Below are 20,376 nucleotides of genomic sequence, written 5' to 3'. Positions count from 1 at the left end.
TTGGACTGAAGACATTTTTTCACTGTTAAATTGATTGAATGAACTTTTAATGCAAGTACTGACTGTATGTGATAACTAAGCATGAGATTTTAATGTATTCAGCTGCTGTGAAACGGTTTAACTCTGTAACCACTGAGGTGAAACAGACCTTTACTTTGAAAGTTGGAACAGTTTTCTATTTTAAGTCTTGTTCAACACTGTCAGAAGTAAAGGACAGAGTTGTACTGTACAGCTCCAGTGATGAAAGGTCCAACTCTACAGCTTTTTATCTGACAGTGAAGAAAACTATTGTAGAATCAATGTCAACAAAGATAAAATTAATTCTGTTTTGTTCAGACAATCACAAGTTAGTGATTATCTTCCATCATGCTAAAGGTTAGATTTGAAAATGACAAAAGTGTGTATGTGTAACTCTCATGATGTGGCAGAACACTGTATCCAAAAATATTAATGTACAAATCTCAAAATACTGCGTAACTTTCCCCATGTAAGATGAATGTGTATTTCCAAAGAACCTGGATAAGTCCTCAAATAAAGCTTATGAGACTCTGCACATTCATGTCAGTGTGTTTATCAAAACTGACCCAGGAAACCTTTTTTTCACCAAGTTTTATTACAAACAAAATCTTTTCTCTTATATACATCTGAAGAAAAGGAAATCATCAGAAAATTGAAATTTTTTGAACAGTGACAGCATTCTTAATTTGTTTCCAACCTTGAGAGAAAAGTCCTACATCTGATGAGAACATCTTTCATACAGACTGTAACTGCTGCACATAACTTTTTACAATAACTTAGCTTAATAATACAGTTACATCACTTTAACGGAGCTATAGAATAGTTTGTAAATCTTCGGCACCACCAACAGCACCACGCTGTTTCTGACAATATGCACTCAGTCAGTAGCTGGGGTTAGGGTTAGTGTGGATGTAACACAATATACGCACATGTGTATATGATGCATTTACAAATACATATGCATTTGTTTCTACATGCCTCTTAAGTAGACAACACAGCAGCTAAACTCAATAGTAGCTTTGTCACGATAACGGAGATTTTAAGACTTCTTCTGTACCGTTGAGAAAGATTGAATCCAATATTTAATTTTACAAACGTTCAATACTACGGAAGCCGAGAACGGCCGTGCTTGCAATTATTTTTTAATGCCGTTATCTCGAGATCACGAGTTAATTATCTCGTTATCTCGAGATAACAAAGCTCGTTTTCTCGAGATAACGGGTTAATTTATCTCGTTATCTCGAGAAAACAAGACACAATGCAATTTCTGCCTGTTAGACCTTGATTGAAGTACAGTCTGATGCGTTGATCAATAATGGTTCTCCTTGATCTGACATTTTCAGTTTAAATCAGTTGCTACAGTTGTCAAGACGCCATCTATGCATGCTGGCATGGCACTCCTGATCTCTGATAAACATTAGAAGTAATAAGAGGAAACGACATTTTGTTTTCTCGTGATAACGGGTTGATTATCTCGTTATCTCGAGATAACGAAGCTCGTTTTCTCGAGATAACGAGATAATTAACTTGTGATCTCGAGATAATGGCATTAAAACCGCAAGCAAGGCCATTCTCGGCTTCCGTACAATACTTTCATCAAATGTGTTCTGCCATTGGAGCCTCCAGAAGTAGAAGTAGAAGAGTAGAAGAAGAAAGAGGATTGGACCAGTCAGTCCGGTTCTTCACAGCGGAGCCACATCTCAAACTGGATCCCAGTCCATCTAAACTGGTTGACAAACTGGTTCAGCGTGTTCTCATATAAAGTTCGAACATCTTTCGAAAAGATGCGCACCCTCGATTCGTACTGTACCTGTACGGACTGATTTGTACGACACCTTCACTGCGCTAAAACAACTTCAGTTAAAAGGTCAGGCAGCTAAAACAGTTAGCTTCAGGTTAGCTTCAGGTTTAGTTAAATAAATGAAAACTTGTTGTCATGAGTCGCCCATCCAAACTTCTGGTATCGTGACTCAGCAGACATTACGTGAGGAAAGTCAAATCCTCCGATCTGGCAAAAAGTCACTTTGTGTTTCCGCTTTGTGCTTTAGCATCGAGGCGATTTTCAACGGGAACATGAATGAGCATCCAGACGTAGTGAGACAGGCGAAGCATTTAACTCAATCCCAGTTCCATGCCAGGAACGCACAGGTAGAACTCCATATTTACACACTGGTCAGTTCAAAATAAAACCAAGTTGTTTTTTTCACAGACAGGCAACAACCTGAAGTTTAGCTTTAGCTAACTGACCTTCTTGTTTCTGCTGGCGACAGTCTGTCTGAGCTTGTGACGCGCCGCCATGATAACTTTCTCAGCGGATATTTTCAGGTCAGGTCAACATTTGGGCCTAAATCTATTAAGCCATGTCTTTCATCTAAAGCCCTGTACTGGAAAAAATCTCAGATCGGTCCCAGCAGCCTCAGCTCCTCTTCTCCACCACAAAACACTTCACAGACGCCAACTTTTCTCGCCCTGAGTTTGCCATCAACATTCGCTAACGGACATTCCCGCTCTCAACCTGCCTCGGTCCATCAAGTCCCTGACCTTTGACCTTTCTCCAGACGGGGCAGATGGAGCGTCTCCATGCCGCATCAGGCTCAGCGCACAAAAACGTACTTTACTAGATAATCTCTTCAATATTTCAAAGACGCGAGCTTAGGCCGCAGCTACTCGGCACGTTTCTTGCCAAACACGGCCGACATGCTCCTGACGATGCCTTTGACGCCGGCGGACGCTTTCCTCAGAGCTCTGGACTCTTTGATGAGGTCGACCAGTCCGTGAAACACCAGCAGGACGCCGTGGTACGTCTCCGCCGCCGAGATCTCAAAAAACCTGCAGTGTTCAGAGAGAGCGAGGAGTCGGCCCTCTTCGCTGGAAACCGTCCGGTGGCGCTGCAGGTCCCGCTTGTTCCCGACGATGATGACGGGGACGGCGGCGGACGTCTTTCTGGATCGACGGATCCGCCGCACCTGCTGGCGAACCACGTCGAAGCTGCCGCGGTCGCAGATGCTGTAGACCAGGATCATGCCGTCGGCCCACTGGAGCTGCTTGTCGCTGACGGAGCCGGACTTCTCACAGTCCTGCGAGGACAACAACAGATTACCGAGGGAGAAACGACGATGCATCTCAACAAGACATTTTAAAAAGATAAATTATTAAATGTGTTAAAGCAGGTGAAAAAAACTGCCAATGCGGTGAGATAATTTCACTTTCCAATGCAAATCAACTTGTTTCAATAATTTTCTTGATCTTTTCAGACGTTCGCTTTGTCAGAAACACCAGTTGTTTTCAGGTCAACGAGCTCAGCGCGGCGAAACTCCAAACTCGGTTGGATTTTGGGAGCGTCGCCGGAGAGCAGGCTGGTGGTTTCAGGAGCAGCGGTGCCAAAGAATAAAGGTCAGATATTGCAGGTTTTTTTTTTTCAACTTTATTTATCTTAACAGGTATGTCCATGTTATGATGCATCAATTCTAATCTCTTTTTGTTGTAATATTTTACAGGCCGTTCTTGGATTTTGTTAATTAGTACCCACTGGCAGTTCGTCAAGTTGGTTAGTTTGTAAAGTTAGAATTAGAATAGAGATACGATATGCCGGGTTATAGAATTTATGTCACGACAAAATATATTATATTAATAATTATATTATAAGTGTCTTGTTTCAGCATACTGACAAACTCCTGAAACAAGTGAAACTACATTAGAAACAAGTGAAATCACTACTTATGTACATCTTCCTTTGGTATACTATGAGGAAGACTCCCTAAATTGCTACTTTTAAACTTTTTATATAATTATTGTTATGTTTAATGTGACCTATGTGAGAAACCTACCAAGTCAAAGTCCTTGTAAGTGCAAACTTACTCAGCCAATGAAACAGATTCTGATTCTCAACTCTTTCATCTAATTGGCAGAATTTTTCACTTGTTTTAAGAAAAATAAGATTTTAAGACTGAATATGAGACTGATTGAGGACTTTTGTAGCAGTGCAGATCATAAAACCACATTATGAAAGGAACTCCTCAGATTGGCAAGAGCTGCATTTTCAAACCCAGTTTGTCTTGAGGAAGGAGATAAACACATGAGGAAGGGGAAGAGCGGTTTACTGAAGTATGATCTGTGTCAGTGGTTCCCAAACTGGGCTCCGGGGCCTTCCGGGGGTCCTTCAGGGGATTTGAGGGGTTTCCAGGAAAATGAGGTCAGGACCATGAGAGAATGTGTTAGACCGGCTGTTCTGATCCACACAGTCACTGTTATCTCCAATTATCTACAGGGTCTGTTCTGTCTGCAAGGCTGATCACCAACTCTGGACAAAGTCATATCTAACAACAACATGCCTTGTGTGTTCCTCTGTAATAAAATCTACACAGCTCAGAATATCGACGCCTACCTGGGAGTAGAGAGAGTCCCAGATGTTGAAGGAAATCTCTCGTCCGTCGATCTTGTCGACGTGACTGTAGATTGATTCTGGGAAAGGAAAGGCAGATACGTTCAGTTAGCAGAAATATTCCAGTTCAGTCCAGTTCAGTCCAGTTCAGTTCAGTCCTGTTCAGTCCAGGTCAGCGTCCTGAAGAGAGAAGCTCTGCACGTCATGGATGGAGTGTGTCTGCTTAGATTCATTTTAGTCATCAAAATCCACTGGACTTAAAATGAAGAGTTAAAGAGAATTCCCACCACTCAGCAGAACTGAAGAAGCCTGTTGGATGAGCAGAGAAACGTCTTCAGCTCTTTATTTTAAGTCCAATGGATTTTGTTTTTATATATATTTTGGACACCGTGGATGGAGACAAATACAGCTGCATTACTGACACCAGAGCTGCTGCCTCCTCCAGTTTTATCAGCTGATGTTTGTCTGTATGGTATACAGAGGTGGGGACTCGAGTCACATGACTTGGACTCGAGTCCCAGTTTAAATTGCTTGAGACTTGACTTGATGCATGAAGAGAAGACTTGAGACTTGACTTGACTTGGGTTCTGGTGACTTGGGACTTGACTCTGACTTGTACTTTGATGACTTGAAAAGGTTTCTAAAGTCTTGACTTGAGATCTTGTGTTTGTGTAAATGACTTAGATTGAAAGTGATGAGATTTGTTCCAGCGGACGACTGAATTTAAATTCTGTTTTCTGAATTTGTATGGAATGATTGAATTTATTGAAGTTGAAACTGATTATAGAAATCAAACTCATGATGCTCTTACCAAGTTTTTATCCTATTAAAACCATATTGCATTGAAAAGTCCTAGATATTTAGTTTTCTTTAAGATATTAAATTGATACTGGACTCTTGATTTGTTCTGACTTGACTTGCTGTTCTACATTTAGACTTGAGACTTGACATTAATGACTTGGACTTGACTTGGGAATCTACATTTAGACTTGAGACTTGTGCCTCAAGACTTCAGACTGACTTGGGACTCGAGTGAAGTTGTCTTGGTCACACCTCTGTTGATTATAAATCTTGTCTGCAAACCAAATAACTTTCCTGTTGAACAGAACATTTGTCAGCAGGACGTCCCGCTCTGTTCAGGACAAGTCTGCTTCAGTGTGACTCAGCTGCGATGACAGTTTGACAGTTTGACAGCTTGACAGTTTCATCCTGATATTCGGAGGACGACACTCTCTCACACTCTCAGAGTATTGGATCAAGTCTTAAAATCTGGTCTTTCTTCCTTCCTCCTTCCTCTTGTCTCCAGTGCAGTTTCACCGAAACAAGAGTTGAAATGTTGAAGCAGGGAGAGAGGCAGATCAGTCTCTCTACTATCATGAAAATGACACTTTTCTTGCTAAATTGTTGAGACAAGTTGATTTGCATTGAGCAAAATCACTCACTTTCACTTGTTTTAAGAAAAATTATAATTTTAATTATTCTTAAAAAGAATAATTTTAATTATTATTTTAGGTTATTTAGGATATTTTTAGCAGTGTGTGTGTATGGGGTCAAGTTTCTGACACATCTCACATCACATCATGTTCAGACCTAACAGAGTTTAGCTGTTTCCATTTATCAGCAGTATAAAAAATCTTAAAACAGATCAGTGTTGTATGTTTTCTGATCTTCACTGTGTGCAGTTTGTACCTGCTAGTCTACAGCAATGAAAACCTAAAAAAATTAGATTAGAAAATCAAAATCAAATCAAAAACACTGTTGAAGTGAAACAGCTGGTCAGGGTTCACATCAGATGACACTTCAATAATCTCCTGTTACTTTTCCCTGTGAGCTCTGAAGTCCTGTCAGGTTTTTCATGTGAAGATGAAGGAAATCTTACCGATGTCTCCGTATTCTCCGATGAATCTCCTGGTGAGGAACCGGACAGTGAGAGCTGCAACAGAGAGGCTTCGTTAGAGAGGCAGCAACTCTGCAGGGCAACATGTTGCTTCGTTAACGAGAGGCAGCAACTCTGCAGGGCAACATGTTGCTTCGTCAACGAGAGGCAGCAACTCTGCAGGGCAACATGTTGCTTCGTTAACGAGAGGCAGCAACTCTGCAGGGCAACATGTTGCTTCGTTAACGAGAGGCAGCAACTCTGCAGGGCAACATGTTGCTTCGTTAACGAGAGGCAGCAACTCTGCAGGGCAACATGTTGCTTCGTTAACGAGAGGCAGCAACTCTGCAGGGCAACATGTTGCTTCGTTAACGAGAGGCAGCAACTCTGCAGGGCAACATGTTGCTGAAAGTGTTCAGTCTGAACAGACAGAATGTGTCCAGCAAGAAACTAAAACTAAGATGAAAACTAGGTGATAAAAAAACATTCTGGGAAAAAGCAAGACTTGGTGAAAAAAACTAAAACTGAACAAAAACTACATCTACTTTTAAAAATAATTAAAATAAAAAAAATAATAATATCTAAAAAAAATATGTGAAATGTTTTTAGTTTTTGTCTTTTCTTTGATGTGCACAATACCTGTTCTGATCTTCTAGGATTAGAACTTTACAAAATGCCAAAAATACTAAAAGTTGAACTGAAACTATATAAAAACTAAACCAAGATGAAACATTTGCAAAAGAAATATATAAATAAATACAAAATTAAACTAAAACTACCAAACCCACACTGAAAACTAACAAAATCTAAAGCTGAAATATCTGAAAAACTAAAAAAAAAAATGATGAAAAATCTCTAATAGCCCTATATCTATAAGCACCAAATATACAAAATGATTTATCTCTCAAGCCCCCAGCAAGCAAGTCACACCTGACTTGCCGACGCTCTCGGCTCCCAGCAGCAGGACGTTGGCCTCGACTCGCTGCTGGCTCCCCTCCATCGCCCGACCTTTGACCTGGACCAGCATCGGGCTGCAGGCTGGCTTCAGCTGTCTGAGGTCTGAGCTCTGCCGCGGCTCTGACGGCTCATATACTCTGTGTGGGCGGAGCCTGGGGGGCCAAGGGCGGGGCCTGGGGCGGAGCCTGGGGGCCGGGGGCGGAGCCTGGGGCGGGGGCGGGGCCACCGTCTGTTGGCAGCGTGGTTAGCTGATAGTTTACACATTTTCAGCCTGATTGGACGATGTTGACTCGTGTGTTAATGAGACAAGTTGTACTACTCACATGACTCATGCGGTGTACATACTCTGTGTGTGTGTGTGTGTTCTCTTGATTATTCAACATTTCATAATGCACAACAACCTGCACTACTCTACCTGGTAGATGTTTTATATTTTTACACAACAAGAATTCATAGAGTAGAATGACAAGTATTACTGTAGTAGAAAGGTAATACTGAAGTAATACTGTAGTAATACTGTCCACTCTGTTGCAGTAGTACTGCATTGGAGTGGCAGTAGTAGTAGTAGAAACACTGTATTAAAGTGGTTGTAATACTAATAATACTGCAGTAGAATGGTGGTGGTGATAGTAATATTGCATGAACGTGGTGGTAGTATTAGTAATACTGCAGTAGAGTTGTGGCACTGTAGTAGAATGGTGGAAGTAGTACTACTGTTTCAGAGTAGTAGCAGCAGCAGTAGTGGTAGTAGTATCAGTAGTAGTAGTAGTCATAGTATTAGTAGTAGTAATATTAGTATTAGTAGTATTAGTAGTATTAGTAGTAGTAGTAGTAGAGCTGTAGCTTCTGCTCCACCTGCAGCAGCTCCTGAGTCTCCAGCTGAGCTGCTGTGGCTCCATCTAGTGTCAGAACAGACACTACTACACAACTTCACGTCTGTTCTCTCCATATTCCCACGTCCTTTGATTTGTTATAAATTGCATTTTTATGCCTTTAAAGTAATTTCTCATAACACATTTTATAGATTTGCTTTTATATAATTGCTTCTGATTTTGGTGCTATTAGGATTCATTATTATTCATTATTACATCTGTTTTATGAGTGCTGATACAATGCGTCAGTTTTGTTTCTGATCAAAAGGCATTATGAAAGCATTACGATTCCTTATAATGTACTGTAGATATACTGCAGTAGTTATAGTATTACTGGAATAACTGTGACAACCATCATTTAAAAAATAAAACACAAGATGAGATTTTTATTGTACTATTTCATTTGAATAGAACAACATAGTTTTCAAAAACATAAAAAAAAACAATAATAAACAAACATGAACAGTGAATTATTTTAATTACCTTTACACTCATTTCTTAACCAAGGCAACAGCTGGAAGGCACGGGACGTTTTATCTGAGCAGAGATGAACTCTGATTCAATATTTTAGTGGTTTTGTTTTAGCTGCCAGTTGACTGGTTTTCTTCCACAAAACAATGCAAATCTGACACTCTTTAACTTTACATATATCTGGTGAAAAACATCCATAGTCAAATGATGGATAGATTAACATTCATACATCATTAATTAAAGCTGCACTAGTCAACTTTTCACAGTGGCGGGTCCAAATGGCGGTAAAAGGGAACTGTTTCCCACAATTCCTGTGTGGTGAGGTCAGTAAAGCGGTCTGTGCTGCTTTATACCAAGAGAGGAGAAGATCTAACGCCGCTGAGTCCAGCTCCTCGGTCCCGCCCCGTCCCCCCGGAGCTGGTAGGGACTCGGTCTTGCTCAGAGGCACCTCAGCGGGACGCCCCCCTCCTCACTCCACCATCTGGTCTGTCTTTGGTTTCTTAGGAGACCAGCAGTTCATGAGCAGAAACTCCTTCAGCCTTTTCCGAGTCTCTTTCAGCTTGGCCTCCTCGGCCGGCGGCCCCTCCCCCTCTAGGGTCAGGCCGCAGTCGGGGTCTGACGTGACCTTTGACCCCTCTGAGGCCTCGGCGACCTCTTCTCCCTCCTCAGCCTCAGGCCACGCCCCTCCAGTCAGACGGGTGTTCAGGTGCGTCGGAGCCTTCGACCCTTCAACCTCCGCCGCCTCACCCGTCTTCATCCGACCGCTCTTCGCGTCCGTCGCGACCTTTGACCCTTCAGGCTCCTCTGCGCCGTCCCCCAGCTCCGCCTGGTTGTCGCTGTTGCTCGGTAGAATATTAATATTTCCACATCCAGCTGCGGCCGCTCTTCCTCCCGCCTCGCCGCTTCTGGTGCCGCATCGCTTCAGGAGGGAAGGATGAAGCTCCGCCCCGAAAAGTTCTGCCAACTTGGTCTGGAAACTTTCCTGGAGCTGAGTCAGCACTTCACTCTGCTCCTGAGAAAAGACAGAAGAGACATTAAGATTCAGATTCAGATTAAGATTCAGATGCACTTTATTGATCCCCTAGGGGAAATTCCGGTGTCACAGCAGCAATGTACAGTGTTAGGCCCGCTGCTGGTTGTAGACCCGTCCAGTAGGATGCAACGGGCCTTGGAAAGGGCAGGAGGACCAGGGGTCAGCAAGACACAGATGAAAAAAATATGTATGGAAAGAAAAGGGAAGGGAAAGGAGACAGAGAGAGGGAGCTAGTCGGGTTCAGGAAGTCACACGCGAGAAGAAGTGTCAAAAATAGTTCATGAACTGTATGGAACGTAGGAACCTCATGATATAACCTCATGATATAACCTCATGATATAACCTCATGATATAAGACACCACAGAGGTTTTGTGAACTTGGTACACTGAATGGCCTGTGAGTTACATACAGCTGGGGACACTGGTGTATGTAACCATTCAAGTGTCTGTGAGTTACATGCTACTGTGCTCTGTACACAAGAGATATATGTGTAACAATATTACACTTTGTATTATGCCTTTTGCTTTGCTTGCAGAAACTGAAATGTATGGAGAAATGATTAAGATATGTACCGCCTGGGATTAAAAACCATATGGCAGAGAATAACAAAGCTTACTATAACTCAAGAACAAGTGACAAAAGAAATGAAGAACCGCCTATGACTGGGGGGGGGGCAGAAAAAAATAGTAATTTAAAACAAATTTCCTGCATTTCTACACCACCTAACCTCTTGGATTAAGTCAAGAAACAGCAACCCTGTATAATGTTAACCAAAAATGTAAAATTATGTTATATTACTAGATTTCAGCATTGAGGTGCTTACATTCATGATTTTGCATAGGCATACTAACCTAAAAACCTATTATGGAATCGCGAGAAAGTTTCAGAGCGACAGACACAGAGCGTCCCGTAACCATAGCAACTGACTCTCACTCCTGCCTGCGTGCGCACGGCGCGAGAGGAGAGGGAGAGACGCAGAAGAGCCGTGGACTGAGATTACTCTGAGCACCATGCATGGGAATAAATTACAATATAATAGATTTGTGTATATTTCTCTCTATTCAGATGGTCTGAATAACTCTCTGCTGCACGGTGCTGCTCTGTCTCGTCTCTTTTCACGCTGTGACGTTATCAGTTATGAATTTGTTTTTCACTGTGTGAGAAAATGGACTTGTGGCGTGAGAGTGTGTGAAAAATGTTAATTGCGTGAGTCTCACGGTCAATGTGTGAGAGTTGGCAGCCCTGTGAACTCGCTTGATATTATTATGTATGAAACTGCCAATCAGATTTATTTACTTATTAATCGAAGGTGCCGGACCCCTGCTGATGTATGATAATAAATTGTGTTTAGAGGAGAGGGGAAACACCCCACAGACACATGCTTTATATATCCAGCCTGTTGCTGCTGCTGCTAGAGAATTTTTTAGTCTTCTTCTCTTGCAGATAGACAGAGACCACTTCCTTTTTTTGTTAGACAGCTGAACCCTCTGAAAGGGATTGTTGTGTAGTGAACTTAGCTTTAATAAAAACTGCACTGTTCTTTTATTTTTATTTTTCCTTTTCTCTGAGCCTGGGACTACAGAAGGTAAGCCTACTGACACCTTTCCAGGGGTAATAGTTTGCTCTCACCAGGGTGGCCTGTACTTTAAACTTGGTTGGCTAAAATAAAGTCTAGATACAAGGATAGGTCATAAATCTAGCAAAGTAAAACTACTAGCCCTCTCTCTTGGGGGAACTCAGGGAATATCCCTTTTCCAGCTTCTAGGCCTATGGGAGCTAAGGTCGGGTCAGTGACCTGAAGGGGAAGGGACTCCCGCCCACACCAAACCAAGTCCTTAGGGACGAGTGAGGCTAATACGGGGTGTAAGTGGGGCCCAGGCACAGCAAGCCTCCACCAGTGAATTAGTCTTTCAGGACACCCTAGGGGGAAGAAAGAAAATGCAACAGGGGCAATGGTCCATGTTTCAAGTTATAGTGCAGGTTACGGCTGTGGGGCTGCCGGGACAGGGTCATGTCATGTCATGTCATGTCCCGTGCGTGACGTCCCGCCCGCTCTGCTCTCCTTCACTGTCATTGGCTCTGGTGCAGAGGGCTGCACCAGAGCTCATGCGGCTCACCTGGCCAGGTGGCTGCTGTCTGTCTCTAACGCTCTCTCTCTCTCCCTCTCAACAGGCATCCACTCTCGGTTGGTTTCGGTTCCTCGGTTTTGCACCAGACAACATGCACCATACTTCAGCCACGCACCAGACACCGCTGATTACACTGGCCATCACACCCCATTTACTCATTTGACATAATTTGTTTTCCTTATTTATAAATAAATAATCTTTTGGCATTTAAAGTTCTGCGTGCTCTCCCATCTTTTGTCACATACATGAGCCGGTCTGTGACACACGACATGTCACGGGACATGACACGGGACATGACACGGGACATGACACGGGACATGACACGGGACATGTCACGGGACATGTCACGGGACATGACACACGACATGTCACGGGACATGTCACGGGACATGACACACGACATGTCACGGGACATGACACGGGACATGACACGGGACATGACACACGACATGTCACGGGACATGACACACGACATGACACACGACATGACACGGGACATGACACACGACATGACACGGGACATGACACACGACATGACACGGGACATGTCACGGGACATGAGGCTGGATGCAGAACAGGAAACCTAACCACAGCCAAATCCCAAAACTCACCAGCCTGTCACTGTCTTACAGCCGACTAGCTGTTTAGACCTCACTTCAACTTTAGTGATCTAGGAAATAAAGCTTCTACCGCTGACCTCACTGGAAGTCTCAATAACAATAAAAGCAATAAAGTAGAATACAAACAACTGTGCGGTAATGTAAACACGCTTAAACACGCTGTCTTGATTACTTACTTTAATATGGATTACTACATGTGAAATACGCGCCCTATATTTAAGTAAATACATTCCATCTGCGTACCTCCGTGTTCGGGACGACCTCAAATAAAAGCCAGATATCGGAAACGAACTCGGCCGGCGTTCGGTACGGAGGCGAGCGGCGGTGAGAGAGTCGCTCGGCGGTGAGGCTCAGAGGAGACGAGCCGCCGGACAGCTGCAGAGAGACAGGAGAGCACGGTTACTATGTTAGCTGTGTGTTAAAGTTTATCCTGATTATAATGTCCACATTTCAGATGGATAGATACATAAATCCTTATTATCCACTACATTACATGCAATGGAAAATTACAGCAACAAAAATCCAACACATCAGACTTTATATACATAAGAGATAAAAGATAGAATTCAGTTAAAATTCAGTATAAATGAATGAGATAAAAAGTAGAAAATAGACATGCAGCTTATGAAGAGCATTGATTAAAAGAGGAAACCTAATATCTAATTATCAGAGAATATTGAAAACATTTCTTTCCACTAAAACAGTCAAGATGTTGAGACTGTAAAATGTTTGGTGAAATAAGTAGTTGATGAGTTATTTGCAATTCTTAGCTCTACGAAACTAAACCCCTTAATTTTAATGTCCTTAATTTCTCCATTACATAAACATTACTTATCCATTAATAATAACATAGCTTTAAAAAAGTAAGGTTAGTTCATGGGTTTTTCAGGGATTCATTCATGGGTTGACTCACAGAGACTCTAGAAATTAAGGGATTTTTCCTGCCCTTAAGGAGTAAGGAGTCAAGATTAAGGAGGTGTTTAAGGAGGTTTCGATGGGGTCTCCTCCATTAATAACTCCCTTAATTAATTTTAAGGGGATGTTGCATGAATTAAGGGGTAAATTAATGTACATTAATAAAATGTAAGGTTATTTTAGGGGGTTACTGGTTCATAGAGATAATAGTTATCTTGTAAAACTCTGTTTTGGCTGTTCAAGAGACTTAGCACAGTTTTTTTCTTTCATATTGTATTCAGTTTGGTTTTGTGAGGCAGCAGCAGCTCCAGGCTGCGTCTTCTGCCTGTTAACCTGAACTGAACTGAACTGAACTGAACTGAACTGGACTGGACTGGACTGACCTCAGCGGGACGCCGGACGCCGCTGGAGTCGTCACACATCAGGTAGAGGAGGAGATGCTCACATTTCTGTTGTGAGGGACAAAGACAGATCAGACAGGACCTGGTTCAGCCGAACCTGACAGAAACACCCGACTGCCAAGAGAATTTTAAAAGAACATTTGAAATGCTGCAAAACATAAAATGCAAATTAGGTGCATTTCCATCAGCTGGGTAGAAGTGAATAAATGTGTTTCCTCAATGACTCTGTTCACCTGGACAGCAACAGTCTGATACCAACCTGATTAACACAACAGGCTGAATGAGAAACTTCCATGTAAACATCATGTTCTGATCCCCTGAACCTGAATAAAGTCACAGTCAGTAAGCAGAGTCACATTAAGACATGTGCAGTATTCAGATTTCAGTCTCATTATTGAAGCGGTTCAGACTGTAAAACCTGAATCCAACCAGGACTCTCTGGACCGCCTGACGCTCCTCTGCCTTCCAGAGGCTGAACTGGTTTTAGAGGAGAAAGAAAGAGACTGACAGCAGGAAACAGAAGGAGAGGCTGAAACTGAGCATGCTCAGGATTTAGAGGGAAACGGAGATCATGAAGTTTTCAGTAAAGTCTGAAACTGTCCAAGTCTCCGGTGATCCTCCTCGGTCCCGCTGACCGGACTTTGCTCCGCAGCTGGAGACAGGAACATGAAGGGAACAGTTCTATAAGCAACACATGGAGACACATTCATCTGAATATTGTCTTATTTAGCATAAGGACAATAGTCGGATTATTGCTGTCCATGTAAACTTAGTCATTGCAAAAAAATACATCAGAAGAGAACTCAAGGAAGAGAGCTTTCGAGAACTAATTCGTATCGGCCATGTTGTTCTTTTTGTTTGGTGTTCGCTAATGTTGGCCATATTTAAAGCTATCAAAACAATATTCATGGAAATATTGTAGTGCATCAACTAAACCCAGGACAGAGATTTAAACATGAGAGAAACAACATGAAAACAGACAGACGACTAGATTCCTTCATCCTGCAGCGGACAGAAGCCGTCCAGAAGAATCAGATCTGAAGCTCTGCAGTGTGAAGGTGTCTCACCCTCTGGTCCAGCAGGCTGAGGCAGGACGTCCTGCGTCTGTCGGAGCTGTACGGGTCCGTGGGGTCCGACAGGTCCTGACACAACGAACACACCCAGTCCCACCTGCAGGAGGAGGAGGGGGGGGGGGGGGGGGGTGTCAGCTAACACAGGAAATAAACTGAAACAGAATGAAACTTTATGATCCCTGAAAGGAGACTGCAGTAATTGGTAATTGCAGCGGCAAATGGGATACTGTCAGGAGATGTAACATGCCCTCTGGCGGCCATCTTGGAGGCCCTCGGCTCTGTGAACAGCTGACTGTGTTTCTGTCGTCTCAACAGAACTGAACAGATGGTTAATTTCTGTCTGTTTCTGACTGAACTGATCATTTCATCACTGATCCATCTGATTGATTTAGTGTTTAGATAATGTCAGCTTGTTAGCTAGCTAACCATAGTATCTGGTCAGGTAACATCACTGTCTTGTTGTTAACACATCTGATTAGCACACTAGCTAACGTATCTAGTAGCGGCTAGCGTTAGCATGTTCACATTAACATCAGTGTGTTTGCCGGCTAGTTAGCTAGCTAACAGTTTGTTCAGGTTAACTGAGCTGACTCTTCTCAAGCTACAACTAGTTGCAATTATTTGACAGAATATTACAATTGTGATTTAAACTGCGATTCACATCATCACAAGTTTTTCTTGTCATAAATCTTTTACAATTTAAAAAAAAGAAAAGTGATTTTGTTAAAAGAATAGATATCAGTGTGCAGGATTTACTGAGTTTGAGTCTGATGAAAGGTTTTCACCAATATTATACTTAATTCATGGATCAAAGATTACCTGCAGCATTAAAACACCTTGTTTAGAAATCCATTTTGAACGCCCCTTTCTTAAGCAATTAATTGCAGCCTCTGCGATTGGGAAATTGCAGAAGTTCACATTGTGATTTCTATTTTTTTTTAATTAATATTAATTGTTCAGCCCTCGAGTAGAGACAAGGGCTAAAGACAAGACAGTTACACATTACAGACACGGCAGATTCTTTCGGGATTCAAATCACAGACAATCTCCAATTATTACAAATCACTGGACGTCCCCAGGTGATATTAGTCTGGTGAGAATACGGCTTGGGATATTATGTTTTTACATTCATGCATGTATGTATCTATGTGGACAGGAGTTTCCCGAGGTCATAGGGTCATAATCGAGATTCCCATGTTGACCATGTCCTGTCTTATCTCTGTTGTTAGGAAAATGTAAAGAGGACATGTGTTAGGGCGCCAGGAAGTCTGGGACCTTGTTATGATGAACTCTCTTTACCTGGGGACTGCTTATACTATCTATATGTGTTTTGACACCATGTAAGGTTAATGTATAGTTTACTCGGGTCTATATAAGTGGCCTCACGCACTCTTTTCTTTGTCACTTCATTGCTACTTGCTTGTCTGTAACAGTGACTTGAACCAGCCGTATTAAACCTGCATGAAGAAGAAGCTGCTCTGTGGTCATCGTCTGATTCTTCTTGTCTGAGCAGAATATCATTCCTGGGAAACACCCAACTACAGCTTGGGTCTCTGATTTCCCGGTTTCTCCAGTGGCGGACATGTTGTTTTGTAAGAAGCCTTTTGTTAATTCTTACCCAGCGTTGGGTCCGACAGCAGGGATGTGGCAGGCCCGGTGGAAGCCCCGCCCACACGCCGCACAGCTGACACAGCTGCTGGCGGACCGGCAGGCGGAGCAGGAGGCCGCCTGCTGGAGGGGAGGAGTCTCTGGTGACGACAGGGGCTCCAGGAAATCCATGATGTCATCAACATGGGACTGCAACACAGCAGAGAGCAACACTGGTATCGTCTAGGCGGCTTAAAGGAAAAATCCTCAGATCCTCTTCACTGTTATCTATCATCAGCCTGTGGTTCAGTTCAGTGTTGTAATTTACTATTTTGGTGATCCCACTTTCCCTCAACCTGCCTTGTCTACTTCTACTGCAGTTAGTGATTTCCTACATTTCCCAGAATGCTTTTCAACAACCCCCAGAGAAGGAGAGTGAACTTGTTGCATTCAGCTGTGGATTTTACCTGTATTGTTTTTGAGGACAATCATTTATGTTTTTCGAATATTGTCCGATCAATTTAAGGGAGCAAAAAGTTTCCAAAATGCATATACAGCGTTTTGGAATGAAACCCTTCATATGTCCCAACGTCACAAAGACAAATTCCTGTATATTTGTTGGATTTGGCGATTCAAGTGGTTCTGTCTCTTCGGGTCAGTGTGTCCAATCACGTGCATCGCCTGGTGTAGCGACTGGTTGGAATGAAAACCTGCAGACCCTCGGCCCTCCATGGCACACAACTGCCCCCCCCCCGGCTTTAGATCAACCATTAGTGATGTGCGGGTCAATCCGAAGCCCGCAGGTGGGGCTTAGGGTCGACTGAAGATGATACTGAGAACGGGTCGGGCGGGTGTGGGTCAAACAGGCTACACACAGTACACACACAATGTAATTATACACTAAATTTCAAAGGAATTTCACCGCACCCACGCATCACTACCAACCATAAATACATTGGAACAAACAATACTCAGGTTTGCTCATCGCAGATTATTTCCTACCTGGTTGTCCTCATCGATCTGTTGGAGGTGAATCTCATCTTTGGCCTCTCCAGGAAGGAGAAGGAAGCGGGGCGGCGGTTGTCCGGGAAGCGGCGTGGATATCGGCAGGCGGACGAGCGAGACTCTGGGCTGCCACGGGTTCACCCTGCAGCCCTGGTGTCCGTCTACACAGCAAAGTTCTTCAGAGTCGGCTTCCCTGCTCGGTAGTTCACGTGCTGAATAAGCAGCGGAGGGTTTCCATAAAGGGTTTGTTTCCTGAAGCGTCACTGAGAAGGGCCGACCGACGCTCCAGTCTGACTCTGTTTCCTCGGTCGACGGGCTGAAGTCTAATCTGACGGCGTTCGCTGTGTCGGTTTCCCCCTGCTCCTCCTCTGTGGCAGGTTCCTGTTTGATCAGCTGAGTCTGAGCTGAGCTGCTGAGATACTGAAAAATCAAAGACGCCACATCGTCGTAGCACACGAGTTCGGCTTCGCGCTTCACCGTCGCTGAACAAGACTTGGCCTCAGGTGGAGTTTTAGCGTCTGCGGCCGCACCCGGGCCAAACCCTGCCGACGGGACAGGCTCTTCGGCAGTTTTTCCCACTGAGAGCGTCCGGTCAGAGTCACTGACGGATACATTCGTGTCATCCCACGCTGAGGATAACTCGGACGGGACGGGGCGGTCACCCTCTCCTGTCGTCTCGGTCTCAGATACCGTGGAGGTCGGTTCGTTCTCTCCGGGCTCCGGCCGGCTTGCTGCCGGCGGCTCGCCCGCTTGGGGAACGCTGCGATCGCAGGCGGAGTCCGCTACCGCTTTCACGGTTAGAGTCGGGTGCTGATGTTGCAGAGAGGAGGAGCTGTGGCTGAACGCTAAAGGTTGGTCAGCATCAGAAGTGGGATGATGAGGGGAGGTGGGAGTTTTGTCTTTTCCACCTTTTGTTCCAGTCTCTTTGGATGAGGATGAGGTGGATTTTCTGAGAAGATGGTGGGTCAGTATTGGGTGTTTATCTTTTACATCAGCAGACTTGGTAAATGGAGGTGTGACTGTACAGGTCTGCTCTTGGTCTAATGGGGCTGTGGAGTGTTGACTGTGGTTTGATTGGCCCGCAGGAAGCTTCCAGTGGTAATACATGGCTCCGTTCGGTAGGGTGTGGCTACCTGAGGCAGCGTTTCCGGGCTGGTTACGTCGTTTCACGGCAGCCGGACTGGACCGGTCCTGGACTGGCGCAGCGCTGCTTGGCTCTAGCTGAACTGGGACTACTTGTGTCATTTGGTATGCAGGAACCAGACTAGTCTGACTGTAATTTACTGTAGCAGTACTGGATTGCATATGGTTGATGTTTAAAAGCTGAAGGTTTGATTCAACCGGCGAATGCTGCTGATGGCTGACTGACGCTGTGCTGAACCGGCTGTGGCTGACAGAGACATTTTCTGACTGGACATAGTTTTTCTGGTCCATAGAGCTCAGGCTCACACCCACCACAGCCATCTGGTAGCAGTTTGCTGGTAATGTGAAAGCCGGAGCCTGACTGAAGGGCATGGAGTGTTGTGTCACAGCTGATGAGCAGCGTTTGAAGGTAGAGGGGCGTCTGTGGGACGCTCGGTACATCAGAGTCTGTGCGTGAGGGTTTGGGTTTGGGTTAGACTGGCTGCGGTTTCTGACGGCTGATGCAGGAGTGGGATGTTGCTGTGGGACCACAGAGCGGTGGGAGGGGCCAGCTGCTGCCATGCAGGGCTGGGTGTAATTTGATTGGACAGAGCCTTGCATGTTCACTGAGGTACAGACAGGCTGGGTGTGGCTTAAAGGGAATGGAGTCGACTGGGTTCGATTTGCCAGAAGCAGGTTTGTCTCTGCGTGTGACGACGTCTGAGGAAACTGAGCAACTGGAGCTGGGTACACTGAAGTGGGCGTGGTCACAGGCGGATTTGATTGGTAGAGGCTAGAGCAGGAAGAATGTGCAGGCCATGACTGATTGGGCGAGGACTGCCAAGACGCAGAGAGATGGCTGCCTGGGTCGGGTGGGCCGGTGTCACCGGCACCTCCCGCCTGGGGGAGGAGCCTGTAGGGAGGAGGTGCAGAACAGGTGGAGGTGTGAGGGCCGCTGGGGGAGGAGCGGGAGGAGGCGGAGACAGGAGCCGCTCCGTTTTCAAGAGGAGCGGCGGACGAAGAGTTTTGAGGGTCGGCAGGTGACCGAGAGAACGGGACAGTCGAAACCGAAAGTTCACCTGGAAGCAACAAGGAACAGGTCAACAGCAATCTACAAGACATAATAACATGTCAGTCTCCCTTCGGAAATGACAACCACATGACAATATGACATAAAAATACTGTTGTTCAGAGTCCAGAAACAGATAAACCCAACAGACAGCTGTCTGTTGTGAGACAGACTGATGACGCTCCGTCTGCCAGATTTCCATCTGTTTTGACGGCAGAAAGTTCAACCAGATGAACTTTTTCTGGACGGACGGATTCGTCAGCGTCCGTTCAACCAATCAGATCGTTCCTACGTTTGTTCTGTAGAAGCTAGCGGCGAACACAGAGACGACGGTCCGACCGAAACAAAGATAAACCAGAGGAAGCCTGGTGGAACGTTGGGATGACTGGAGGTTTTCAGATCAGTTTCTTATTGAATTTATACTGTAGAGTCTGTTTCTTCTTTATGAGCAAAGCTTCCTGTTCTTCTGCCTCGCCGCCATGTTGACGCTCAGAACAAACCAACACACACACATCTATCATCAATAATTCTGATGGATCAGTGTGGCTGCTGCCTAATTCGAAGAAACCAGCAGTGAAAATGCGTAACTCTAACTTGGATGCGAATAATATCTTTTGCATCTGTTTCTTCTGTATGAAAGAGAGAAGCTAAGAAAAAGAGACCGAATCAGGTGAGCGGAGAGGGGATGTGAGGAACTTCATGAAGAGACGACTTTTCAGTTTATGATGGAAGATGAAGAGTGACTGCTGACTATGGGAAGTAGGAAGGTCAAAGGTCATTCCACAATTGTATGAAATAATGTGCTCCCCGAAGGGAAATGGTCTAGTCGTATTTATATAGCCCTTT

At 44.4% G+C, this 20,376-nt stretch overlaps 2 protein-coding genes across 2 annotated transcripts in view; both read right to left on the bottom strand.

Annotated features, from left to right (window-relative positions):
- Positions 1-599: 599 nt before the first annotated feature.
- LOC139915220 (ras-related and estrogen-regulated growth inhibitor-like protein) lies at positions 600-7,318 on the bottom strand. Its single transcript, XM_071903745.2, has 4 exons — positions 7,206-7,318; positions 6,279-6,332; positions 4,403-4,479; positions 600-3,095 (listed from the first exon to the last, which is right to left on the bottom strand). The coding sequence occupies exons 1-4, from the start codon at positions 7,300-7,302 to the stop codon at positions 2,682-2,684; spliced, it is 642 nt and encodes a 213-aa protein (XP_071759846.1). The 5' UTR covers positions 7,303-7,318; the 3' UTR covers positions 600-2,681.
- Positions 7,319-8,461: 1,143 nt separating this feature from the next.
- Positions 8,462-20,376, bottom strand: part of trim33l (tripartite motif containing 33, like) — a 31,109-nt gene continuing 19,194 nt past the window's right edge. The window contains exons 9-14 of the mRNA XM_078287043.1: positions 17,337-19,540; positions 16,366-16,544; positions 14,742-14,844; positions 13,657-13,722; positions 12,602-12,733; positions 8,462-9,587 (exon numbers count right to left, since the gene is read on the bottom strand). Of these exons, the coding sequence (XP_078143169.1) occupies positions 9,045-9,587; positions 12,602-12,733; positions 13,657-13,722; positions 14,742-14,844; positions 16,366-16,544; positions 17,337-19,540 (3,227 nt within the window). The 3' untranslated portion in view covers positions 8,462-9,044. The remainder of the gene's footprint in view (positions 9,588-12,601; positions 12,734-13,656; positions 13,723-14,741; positions 14,845-16,365; positions 16,545-17,336; positions 19,541-20,376) is intronic.

The sequence above is a fragment of the Centroberyx gerrardi genome, chromosome 12 (genome assembly GCF_048128805.1).
Source record: "Centroberyx gerrardi isolate f3 chromosome 12, fCenGer3.hap1.cur.20231027, whole genome shotgun sequence".
NCBI lineage: Eukaryota > Metazoa > Chordata > Actinopteri > Beryciformes > Berycidae > Centroberyx > Centroberyx gerrardi.
The sequence above is the reverse complement of the archived record's forward strand: the minus strand, read 5'-3'. Positions and strand labels throughout refer to the sequence as shown.

Bases quoted from the DNA above. Each gene is read 5' to 3' on its own strand.
- LOC139915220 (XM_071903745.2), bottom strand. From the start codon at position 7,302: ATGCTGGTCCAGGTCAAAGGTCGGGCGATGGAGGGGAGCCAGCAGCGA. The intron at 4,480-6,278 runs GTAAGATTTCCT...TTCCTTTCCCAG, and splicing joins CGGAGAATACGGAGACATCG to AATCAATCTACAGTCACGTC. The intron at 3,096-4,402 runs GTAGGCGTCGAT...TTGTCCTCGCAG, and splicing joins GGGACTCTCTCTACTCCCAG to GACTGTGAGAAGTCCGGCTC.